The 12,122-nt window shown below is 54.7% G+C and overlaps 1 protein-coding gene across 3 annotated transcripts in view; it reads right to left on the reverse strand.

Annotated features, from left to right (window-relative positions):
- The window catches only part of ITPK1 (inositol-tetrakisphosphate 1-kinase), a 179,094-nt gene extending 166,978 nt beyond the window's left edge, over nt 1–12,116 (reverse strand). For all 3 annotated transcript variants that reach the window (XM_040478070.1, XM_040478069.1, XM_040478068.1), the window contains exon 1: nt 11,913–12,116. In XM_040478070.1, coding sequence (XP_040334004.1) covers nt 11,913–12,007 — 95 coding nt within the window. In that variant the 5' untranslated portion in view covers nt 12,008–12,116. The remainder of the gene's footprint in view (nt 1–11,912) is intronic.
- Nucleotides 12,117–12,122: the final 6 nt, after the last annotated feature.

Here is a 12,122-nt window from a genome sequence, read left to right on the forward strand (position 1 = left end):
ACCCCAGCCGGCCGGAGAACCCAGAACCAGGAAGCGCCCCTGCCACCCCGACTGCCCAACAGCCATCACAATCTACTCAGCAAGCAGTCCCCAACTTCCTGTGTGGGGTCCGCCCTGCCCACACCCAGACCATGTGGCCGGGAAAGAGGCACTCCCTGGCCCCAGCAGCTGGCTCAGGGACAGGCATGTGGCTCAGGCTGATCCATCAGGGCCACTCAGAATGAATCCTGGGTCCCTTGGGACCTGCACCCAGGCTGGAGGGAGGCCCTGGGGCCAACCTACCCAGGCCTGAATCCCAGCTCTGCCACCTGCTAGCTGTGTGATCTTGGCAAGTTATCCAACCTCTCTGTACCTCCATTTCTCCTATTAGAAGACAGGGGTACAAGCCCACACCCTCACAGGCTTTAGGGCAGATCACATGAGAGTACACGAGGGACTCGGCACACTGCCTGGTTCAGGATAAAGGTCAGAGTGAGGACTCACCTGGAACCATCCAGCCTGGGACCAAAGCCAACATGAGAGGCCAGGTCCTGAGACATCGTTTGAGCACCTGATTCCACCTATGCCTGAAGCCAGAACTCTCCATGGAGAGAACACTTACAGAGAGCCCCATCATTACTGAACCTAGTTGGCACTGAGGTTTACGCAGGAACCCATCATCTCTGTGACTTGTAGGAATCAATCATACAGTTGACTTTCTGCTCAGGTCATTAACTTCATTCTGACATCGTCCACACTGATTGAGAGAGGAAGAGGACTAGATGACACAGCTGCCACGGTGTCCTCAGCAATGGGGACAGATTTGCGGGCACATGGCCAGGTCCACAGGTTTCGCTCTTAGGGGAGCCCCCGTCCGCTGACGGTGCAGAAACACCCACAGAACTGCCCGCGTCCCACACGGCTGCCCACTCCCCTACCCTTCCCAGGGAAGCTTCTGGAATCCAAAGAGCTGGCCCTTCAGCACTCCCAGCAAGGCTGGATGGGAAAGACTGCAGGGGTGAGTGGTGGCGGAGGGACCCCAACCTTCTGGGCCCCGGGACCGGGACAATTCATCCTGACCAGGGGTGGGGTCTGCCAACGACAGCCCGGAACAGAACAGACCCTGCTTCACCCTCACACTCGGTTCCCTGGAGGCCAAAGTGGGGGCACGTGTGGGCTCCGGAGCAGAGGCCCAGCCTGGCCCGCCACACAGCCATGGGCACCAAGCTGCAAGTCCTGCGCCCCGAGCTGTAAATCCTCATCTGCAAAGACCTCTTGTAGCTCAAAGGTTCTGGAAAATTACTCCTCCAAGATCGCAAACCTCTCCACTTCAGCAGAGGACGTTTTCTCTGCTGTCACCTGTAGACACGGAGGGTCTGATGACAGGTGAGGGAAGTGAGGGACAGCCCCCTTTTTCCTTCAAGGATGGTCTCTGGCCTCTTCAAGAAAGGAGGAGGTCTGCACGCTGAGCACCTCCTGTGCACGGGCACAAGGCCGACTCTTAACAAGGAAGAAATCAAGGCCCAGCGAGGGGCTGCAACGCACCCAGGGCCACCCATCCAGTAAGAGGCCAAACCAGGGTTCAAACCCCACCACCAAGCAGATCACAACTGTTCCCAGGACATCACTCGGAATCCATGGCCGGCCTCCCCAGCTGAGCAGAGATCAACAGGGTCAGCACCTAAATTTCCTGACTCTGGGCAAGGAGGACATCCAAATGGAACCGAGAGGGACATGGAAAAAAGCTAATAACCTATGGGCGCTGAGGATGAGGCGCTGGAAAAGAGCACAAACAAAAGGAAAGCCTCTGGATCCACCTACCAAAAACAACACACCTCCATCGTGGTCAAGGGGACAGCTTTGGATTCATGCAGACCGCTGTTCAACTCCTACCCCCAGGAGACAGCAGCCATGAAAGCCGGGAAGGTCGCTTACCCTCCTGAAGCCTCAGTTTCAAAATATGGACTAAAAGACTCAGAGCACAGTGACAGGCCCAGAGCGCTGTTACTTTGGGGCTGAACTGTTCTTATTTTGCTGAAAATAATGCCACAGGGACATTCTGCTGTCTCTGGCAGAGGCTGGCTGCGCTTCTGGAGGAGGACCCCACAGCGCCCCTCCACACCAGAGGCAGGCACACTGGCGACCCCAGGGGACGGAGGAAGCACCCTCCTCACTGCAGGGACACTTCCCAATTTACAGACAAAGGCCTCCATGAGGCCCAAAGGCTCAAGCCTGGACCTTCCTCCCCAGAGCAGTGAGGAACCAGGGACCCAAAGCGCCCTGAGCAAAGTCCACAGCTTGGCTGCGCCCAAGTCAAGGTGAGGGCCAAGAGGTCTGGAGGCTGATTCCTCAGGAAGCAGAACTCCTTCCCAACAGGACCCCAAAGCCCTGCCCATACCTGCTCACAGACAGGCAGGAACAGGCCTCTAAGGGAATGGTCAGAGTTCCTTTTCTTTTCAAGAATCCTGCAATGAATTTTAAGACAAAGATTTAAGGGGCGCCTGGGTGGCTCAGTCGGTTAAGCGTCCGACTTCAGCTCAGGTCATGATCTCACGGTCCATGAGTCTGAGCCCTGCGTCGGGCTCTGTGCTGACAGCTCAGAGCCTGAAGTCTGCTTCAGATTCTGTGTCCCCCCTCTCCCTCTGCCCCTCCCCTGCTCATACTCTCTCTCTCTCTCTCTGTCTCAAAAATAAATAAAAACATTTAAAAAAAATTTTTTTTAATTTTAAGAATAAAATATTGGGGCACCTGGGTGGCTCAGTCGGTTGGGCCTCCGACTTTGGCTCAGGTCATGATCTCACGGTCCGTGAGTTCAAGCCCTGTCTGAGGACAGCTCAGAGCCTGGAGCCTGCTTCAGATTCTGTGTCTCCCTCTCTCTCTTTGCCCCTCCCCTGCTCACTCTCTGTCTCTCAGTCTCTGAAAAATGAATAAACCTTAAACAACCAAACAAACATAGAAAAAGAATCCAATATTAAAGAAAATAAACTTTAGTGTCAGCAAGGCCAGGTTCAATTCCAAGCTGCCCCTCCCACCAGCTCTACAACTCTGGGGCTACATCTCCTTGCTGGGCCTTCATTTCCCCATCTGTAAGATGGGTGGGTGCAAAGAGGAAATGCCAGAGAGAAACCAAGAGAGGGGCGCCTGGCTCGCTCAGTCAGTAGAGCAGATGACTCCTCCTGATCTTGGGGTTGTGAGTTCAAGCCCCACACTGGGCACAGAGATTACTTTTAATAAATAAATTAAATAAATAAATAGATAGATAAAATAAAATAAAATAAATAAAATAAAATAAAATAAAATAAAATAAAATAAAATAAAATAAAATAAAATAAAAAATAAAATAAAATAAAATAAAATAAAATATTTGTTAAATTAAAAGTAAAGAGCCTAGAGAGAAACCAACAATCCCACAGCACTGAATGTTCCTCATAAAGATGCCCAGGATCCTACAAGAGCAGGAGCCAGCCCTTCCAGGATAGGCACCTGGGGTCTCACAAACACCATCCCACACACACCAATATGTCCCTTCTCTCCTCTCCGAGGGTCCCCCAGACCCCTGGGAGAACAGAACTGGCAGCCAGAGGTCAGAAATGTTTAAAAGAGGAGAGAAGACTGTCCAAAGGGCAGCAACCAGCAAGCAGAGCTGGGCGTGTGTGCTCCGAGGAACACAAGTGCCCCGTGGGGACCCCCAAGACGGACTGGCTGGGGGAATCTTTACATCCAGATGCCCTCCTGGAGAGGACCTGTCCCCGAGAGACCACTTTTCGCCTGTTTAACTCCACACAAACGTGGCTAACAGTTTGGGGGTGAGGCCTAGTAACGTACTCTGGGTTTCCCCGAAGAATCACCGGGGCACTGATGTTAAGAGAAAGCCGCCAGGCCCCTTCTCCGGAGAGGGAAGACTGAAGGATGTGTATGTTTCAGCAGGGCCTCCAGGTGCCACTTCTGCGGGGCAGGTTCGCCAACACTGGCCTGGAGGAAGGTAAACTAAAGACAGCAAGCTTCGGTGACCTCCATCCGCCACCCCTAGACTCCGCCTTGAGGCCAAACCTGAGCTTTGGGAAAGGGGAAAGGTCAGATGGCCTCGGGACTACCAATAAGGGCCAGGGGATCCCCAAGGCTCCCGGCTCATTGCTCCTTCCTGAAGACAGAGGCTGGACTGGGCCTGACCCTAGGGGAGCATGTGGCCTCCTGTCCCGGCCCCCAGATCACAGCTACAGCCTCAGGTAGAAAGAAGGTCCCTGGGCCACCCACCTGCCCCCCCCCCCATCACACCGTCCGGGAACAAGGACACCAAGGACACTCTACTGCCTCCTTTGGCCACCTGTCTGAAGTGGAAACCAGCCCACCCTTCCCAAGACAGCTGCCCAAGTCCACACAGAAGCCAGGGCTACAACAGAGGTGGGCTGGGGCGTGTGGCCTCTAGGCAGCAGATGGAGCCCACCCTGTAGCTCTTCAGCTCCTAGAAGAACGGGGCTCTCGGCCTCTTTGGTCAAACGTCACCTCCTCAGAGAGGCCTCCTGTGACCACACAGCGCTTCGGTGGCCTCAGCCGCCCCTGGCCACGGCTCTCTCCTGTTTGCGGGCTTCCTGGCACGAGCTACACGGCGCAGCACTGAAGTGGTCTGTGTGCTGCCCTCACCTTCATCTCCTTACCGGGTATGCAGGTGCCTGAGGGCGGGGACCGGCACCCAGCACACCGCTGGCTGGGTGCGTGCTTGAGACTTGCTCTGTGGATAAAAGAACGAAGGAACAGAGCTCAGGGGCTCCTCCCTGGCCTGGGCTCCCCCTTCTCCTCTCACCCCAGGGTTTCCATCTGGGCCCAGAGCACTCCAGAGCCACAAGTGGCTCCTGGCTGAGCCACACGGACGTGCAAAAGGCTTCCGAAACCCACCAGTCAGTTCCCTCATCCACGAAGAGATACCCTCTGGTGCTCCTACCACGGGCGCTATCGGAGGCCCTGGGTCTCTGCCCGAACACAACTGCCGGTCGGTCTCCACCTTTACGGAAGCACCTTCAAAGACAACACGCAAATCCGGAGAGAAAGAACAAACCCACTAGGGGCTGAAGAAGATTCCAAGAGAAAGGGAAATTAAAGGTACCTCTCAGAAGCTGCCTTTCGGAGGGACCGCAGCCTGACTGCGTGTCCTGACTGTCCCTGCAGGGGCTGGAGGGCCGGCCTGGAGCACGGAGAGCGGTCGACAGGGTCAGCCTGGGACTTCCTCATGGGAGTGATTTTCCAATCTCCACAGGCAGTGCCAGAGCCACCCCCAGGAGCTGTCACAATCCTCAGCCTGGCACATGACGGGCCTACACAAACCAGCCCGTGAGGCCCAGCTGGGGAGGTGCGGGCCACAGGGCGACTGCTTTCTGAGGGAGGCCTGCAGCACGCAAGACAAAGCACCAGGCGGAATTCGAACGGCCCAACGGGAAGGGCCTGGCTGCTCCCCAGGCACCCCGGTCCGTAACTCCGGAGGAAGTGCTGTTTAAGAGGCATCGGCGGGCAGTGGGGAGGGCACGGTGGTCTTGGAGCAGGTAAGCCCCCCCAACACCTCACTGTGTGACCTGGAACAAGCCGCCCCACCCCGCCAGGCCTGGGTCTCCCCCTTGGGAACCCAACCAACACTCTCCCCACACAAGGCCACACAAGCCCAGGCCAGCTTCCCCAGGGCCGGTGGAGGGTGAAAGGCTGAGGTCGGCCCGATTCATGCAGGAAGAGCGAAGGAGTGGGTGCACAGCTCCCGAATGATGCCTGGCTTTCTAAACTGAATCTTACTTTTTAAAAAAGGAGGTACCAGAACATTCCCTTAAAAAGCTAGCTTACCAGCTAAATTCACAATACGAGTGGGAACAGAAACCCTATTTACTTCCAACTGTTAGGGAACTGCACTCATGAGGCACTTCACTAAGCATTTACTGAATGCCCCGAGCCTGTGAAACCATGCGGGAGACACAACCAGTGGAGGCAGGATGGCCTGGTGGTTAGGAATGGAGGTCCCAGGCCGCCGTGCCTGCTGGCACCTGCCTCATGCAGTCGCCACCCCCCCCCACCCTGCCTAGACAGCATGAATCAATCTCACTGTCAAAAGAGACATGCAAATCAAAAGTACCACCTCACCCCTGCACATGGCCAAGATCAAAAACGTTTGCCAGGGGCTGCTCCGGGGAGGGTGTGGTTAACAGGCTCTCCCATTTGCTAACGCTTGTGGGCAGTGCTATCTCTCTGTGAGCAGCTTTACGACTCCCCTGGAAAAGTGAGCCACCTGTGCCCTCTGACCCAGCATTCACTCATCTGGCAGGGAGTGCCCAGGCGATGGGGCAGGGCACTCGCTGCCCCACTGTCTACACCGGCAGAGGCCAACCAGAGGGGGCGAAATCTAGTCCATCATGTTAGGAGCTGGACCACTCGGCCAGTAAATAAAGGAGGGTAACGATATGGATCTACCTCCCAAAGGAGCAGAGATGTGCTATTTCTCTAAGACACGGTGTTCCGTGAAATGAAACGCAGGCATATGCAGAGACCAGAACACGCGTGTGCCCATCTGCACAGAACATCTACAGAGAGAGGCTGCCGACAGCAGCTGTCCCTGAGTGACAGGAACCCGGGAACAAGGGAGTCACTGACTTTTTGTTGTCCTCTGAGTACTCTTCATATTTTTTTTGACGTATGCACGTATTAAGCGTTCACAAAGATAAGGAAAACGATAAGAGTTACCATTAATAGTAACACGATTGTTCATCAAGACTCAGCATCTTCTGGAAGTCCAGCACAATTTTCCAATGCAGGGCCAGAACCCACCTGCCGTGAGATCATGACCTGGGCCCAAGTCAGATGCTTAACCGACTGAACCACCCAGGCGCCCTGAATCTCCAAACTTTAATAAAAAATGGAAGTGCCATCTTGCATTACTGTATGATTTTCTCAGGTTCCCCATCCGTAAATGAGGGGAGGACGGCACCCCTGCCTCCCGGTGGGGGGGAGCCCCTGTTAAAGGAGAACACCCCACCGGATGGGCACCGCCTTGGCTGCTTCTGATGGCCCCACAAAGCCCACACCCAGCAGGGTGATCGGGCAGCACCCATCATGGGTTTCAGAGTCCCTCGCAAATGGCCCAGGCCAAGAATGCTAGACCCACACGTGCCAAAGATCTTGGAACAGAGGGGCATCCCTGGGCGGAAGCCCACTCCCCTACTCCCCAGGGACAGCTCTAAAAACAAGCAGCAGGCACCATCTACAGTTTGCAGGCACTTCACATGCCCTGAGTCCTGACTCCTTTCACGTACACAACCACCCTGCGCTATGCAGTGCTAACACCCTCACTTTGCAGGTGGGGAAACTGAGGCACAGAGGGCCCAGGGTCACACGGATGGTCTGTTGTGGAGCAGGCTGGGGACCAACACTGTCCAGATGGACGTCTTCTGCCACCAGTAAGTCCAGTTCTCTCCCTTGGAGGCGGGAAGGAAGCGTTTCTTTGCAAGGCTGAGTTATGGACGGTCTCAGGGCACTGGTGCAAAGGAACCTGGTCAGTACCTCCTCCCACCCCCACACCCCCAAAATGGTGCACATCCAGACATTGAGACAAAGAGAGCAACACCTACCCACAGACCAGCATCACTTAATCCTGGAAAAGATGCTCCTTCTTCCCCCTAAGAATCTCCTGAAAGAACTCCAGCCCAGAATTCTCAGCCATCCCAGCAAAAAGGGACCTTTGAGATGCCCCCTTTTCAAGGAAGGAATGTAGGACGAGGAGGGGAGGGGAAGGCCTGATGACACCCTCACGCCCTCCCTGGCACGCTTCCCTAGCCCAGGCTGCTGTCAACACCACACTCCCAGCTCCACGAGGACAGGGGCTCTGCCCTGCTGCTCCCCAACCTGCTGCCCCACCCCCAGAAGGTGCTCAGTCAACCTGAGCCTCAGTGGACCCCAGGCCCCCTTCCCTCTGAGGGAACTGAATAAAGGTTCCCTGGTGGGAAGGTCTGCGATGATAACGTGGCCTGAGATTGCTCCATAAACACGTTTCCTGTGGGCCCAGTGGGCCGTGCTGGCCTCTAAGGTTCTCAAGGAAGAGAACCTCACAGACATTCTTCTGCTTTTGGAGCCTCCAGGAAGCCCCGGTCTAACCTGGGCACAGAAGAGACTTAACACGGAAGCCATGTCCCCCGGTGAAGGGGCCTCAGGACCGGGCACAGAAAAGCTGAACGGGCTGTGGGAGCCTCTTCCTTCTACTCCCCAGGCCTCGGTGTCCCCATGCCTCCGTCCCGGGCTGCTGGGAGCATGAAGTGACATGAGGTACCGGGAAGGACTGCATTAAAAAGGCAGCTGACAGAACAGTAAAGACAGACAGCGGGCCGCCCACATCTTACACCAAAATGCTTTGTGACATCCTGTGACTTTTCACTACCTCCCCCAGTACAGGTTCAAGCACAGGACAGAAAAGGGTAGGAGGGTGAGGAAATGGAGGAGAGACACAGAAAACAAAGGGAACAGAGAGGTGGGGGCCAGCCAGCATTTCCAAACGAGACATCAGAGAAGTTCAAAAATCAAAAATCAAAAACCCCCCAACATTTCCAACTACCAGCTTCATTTCTTGGCTTCCCCTTGGGAGTCCCTTCTGGGCATCTTGAAAAGGGTACAAGGAAAAGATTTAAAAAAAAAAATTTTTTTTAAAGGGGCACCTTGGTGGCTCAGTCGGTTAAGCATCCAACTTCAGCTCAGGTCATGATCTCACACGGTTCATGGGTTTGAGCCCCGTATCGGGCTCTGTGCTGACAGCTCAGAGCCTGGAGCCTGCTTCGGATTCTGTGTCTCCCTCTCTCTCTGCTCCCCCCCACCCTCAAAAATGAATAAACATCAAAAAAGAAGAAGAAAACGAAAGAAAAAGGCACAGGAGAGGATGTGAAGAAACTGTGAGGCTGTTCCACTATGAGCAGAAGGGCAAGGAGGATGGCAGAGAAAAAGAGAACACAAACCAGAGCCTCATCCATGTCCCCGTCCCTGAGGGGAGAAGAGACCGAGGACAGTGACAGGAACAAACAGTACCACTAAAAACAAGCGGCGTCAAAGGCCCATCTGTTGACTAGTCAGAGGGCTGTCCTATCGAGGTGCCCCAAGGGTGTGAAGAGTGGGCCTTTATGCCCACCTGCCGTATCCAGGCCCAGGTACCAGCCCCCTACGGCCACCATCCACATGCGATGCCCCCCTGGCGGAACAAGGCAAGGAAGTGTCTCCGGGATAACAGGGCAGCAGCTGGACCCTTGTGAAGGGAAGAGGGGGTCCCCCTTACTGTTGGGAGGTGCCCAAGTAGAAAGGGCTTTCTGTGGGGGTCTCCAGGTCATCAAGTTGGGCACATTCTAGAAGTTCAACAAAAAAGAACAAAAGTACGGAACCTACCCCTTCTCATGCCTGCTTCCCCATGTGTAAAACAAATGGGCTGGAGGAGATGATCCCCAACATCCCTTCCTGCTCGAAGGTTTTTACAAGGCCTGACATCCAACTAAACAACTCATCTGGTCCATTCGGGTCATGCTCTCTGGTGCTGACACTGCCCTAAACATTCGGAGCAGAGCTTCAGATCATTTTCAAACATTCCTGGACTTTCTCATCAGAGAAAGTCACAGGCAATTCATCATCCATCAAAGCAGGAGCATTGCACCTCCAGACTGTGAATGTCAAAAACGTAACATGTCCATCCACATCACCTCTCGGGTCACTGAAATCGAAGCAGCTTTCCCTACCAAGAGCACAGCAACCTCCAAGGGCTCTGGCCACCGGGTCAAGAATGGGAGCTTTCTGCATCAAGTATAGGAACGTGGCCACAAGGGGGCACTGCCCTGAAAGTAATAAAGAAGAGGAAAAAAAGAAAAACTCTTTCTTGGTGTTTTCTTTTCCTTCTTTAGCTTAAAAGACACTACATCTAGAGCTTCCCTAATGAAAACACAAGTGGGCTTCCTGAGGTTCTAGAATGACCCAGACGCTCTCTGTCTTCTCTTTGAAGCCAATATTCCGGCCAGAAGTAGGCATCCAGACTTTGAAGGCAACAACCTTTTCAGAGAAATTAACCCTCCATGCTGGACTTCCCCCAGAATGGTTAACATCTCAGGGCTTGCCCTGAACACCCCTCCAGCCCTGCTGAAAGGCAGCGGGTGTCTGTGGGAAGGGAAGGCAATCTGCAAGTCCAGCAGCAGGACCCAGCCCCGAGTCTGGGCTGGAACTGTTTTTGCGAGAGCCTCCTGATTAACGAGCAAAACATACCAGCCAGATGACAAGCCTCATGCTTTAGCTGCAGACACAGGATGACACAAATACAGACAGACCTTGGGGAAAAAAGGGTGCAAGGTATTAACTGGGATCTACCAAGTCTGAGATGACTCTGGAGTCTAAGAGCAGAAAGGGGCTTGCAAAACATGTCAAAGGGGCTTCACATTTCTCCTGTGTCTAGGGCACTTTTTCCCTGTATGTATCTGTGGCGCAAAGTTCAAGTGTCCTTTTTTAACGTTCCAAAAGTCCTCGGACCCATTTTCAAAGTTCTGGCTGCAAGCTCCTCCTGATTTCCTGATTTCCTTGTGAATTCCCGGGCTGCTTGGCATGCCCTACCGACCATGAAAAGCTTGCTTTCTCCTTAAGAGACCAGCCTGAGAAATGGCAGCCAACTCCATCCCTAGGCCAAAAAATGCTGAGCCAGGAGCTGTTTTACACAAGGTGCGCCCCTCTGGCTGCAGGGACAAGAGTGCCTGCAGGGCTTGCCAAGGCAAAGGAGCAACAAGCCTTGGGACAGGCATCAGGGGCACAGAAGTGCACAAGCCAGGCCAGCATGTGAAGGCCAGCTCAGACTCACCACTTGTTCCGAGCACCAGGAGATAAGGAAGCCCAATTGTTCAATTCTGCAACATGTTTGGGGACCCAACAGGGACAAAAATGTAAGTGGAACACATTTCCCAGAATCAAATCTACCAAGTGGAGACACTGCCTAACAAAAGGATTCCATCAAGACTTTGCAAAAGGCTTGGGGAACCAGATTCTCTTAGGCTTTCGATAAGAACAGGATTTCACTAACAGCTTCCCAGAGGCAAAGCCACAGTTGTAGAACAAGGTAAGGTATACCTGACCCAAGAGTGGATGCTTCCATAATAGACTAGGAATGTAATCTTATTAAAACACCATGAATCTCCAACCACTGAGCACCAGCTTGGGGGTGGGGCGGGGGGGGGGGGGGGGGGAAGCTTGTCGGAGGGAGGAAGGCCATTCTACACCACATGCATTTACCCCACCTCCTCTGCACCAGACACTCCCTAGCTGTGGGACCCGGGGCAGGGTACCCTACCTCTCTGCAGATAGCTCCCCCTTCTCAGACACATGGCCCAGAATCACCACCCCGGTCAATTCTCAAAGCTGGTGCGACGCTCTAATGAGACAGCAAATCATCACATACATGCCAAGTATTGCTACTCGCTGCACAGAGGCTTAACCCAGTGACATGCAATGGCAGCTTCAAGGGCTGCACACGAGGGGCACACAGTAGGTGGTCTGCAAACATATAAACAGTGCTGCCCTTCTCCACGAAGGGAAGGGAAGGAAGGAGGAAAAACACTCCAGTCCAAAAGTAACCTTCAGCCACAGGCAGACAGCGTGGATCCCCCGATTTCCCAGGTCCCTCTGCCACCTTTAGCAGCGTTCCAAACGCGCTCTAGGCAGCTGGGGGCTTCCCCACCGAGGGTCACGGTGCACCTGGAAGCCCCGGTCCGTGCCACAACGCCCATCCTGGCCGCCGCTCCCCTCGAGCACCGCCGGCGGCCACCACAACCACCTGGTCGCTGGGACTCGATGTCCCCGAGCACCGCTCCTTCCCGAACGCTCCGGCCTCCCAAAACAGCGGCTGAGGCTGAACCGGGCTCGGGCCGGGGGTCCCCGGGCGGCGGGGCCCCGTCCCTCCTTACCTGCACAGCTCGGCGAAGGCCTGGAAATTCAGCTTCTTGATTTTCTTCTCGCTCAGCCAGTAGCCAACTCTCTTCCCTTTCAGAAAGGTCTGCATCTTCCTCCTCGGGCGGGGAGCTCGGGTCCGGAGGAAATCGCCCACAGGCCGAGTGTGGCGGCCCGGCGCGCGCCGCGAGCGTGCGGGCACCTCCTCCGGCGGCGGGGACGCGGAA

This window comes from Herpailurus yagouaroundi, unplaced genomic scaffold, assembly GCF_014898765.1.
Source record: "Herpailurus yagouaroundi ecotype Mexico unplaced genomic scaffold, PumYag 141, whole genome shotgun sequence".
Classification (NCBI taxonomy): Eukaryota; Metazoa; Chordata; class Mammalia; order Carnivora; family Felidae; genus Herpailurus; species Herpailurus yagouaroundi.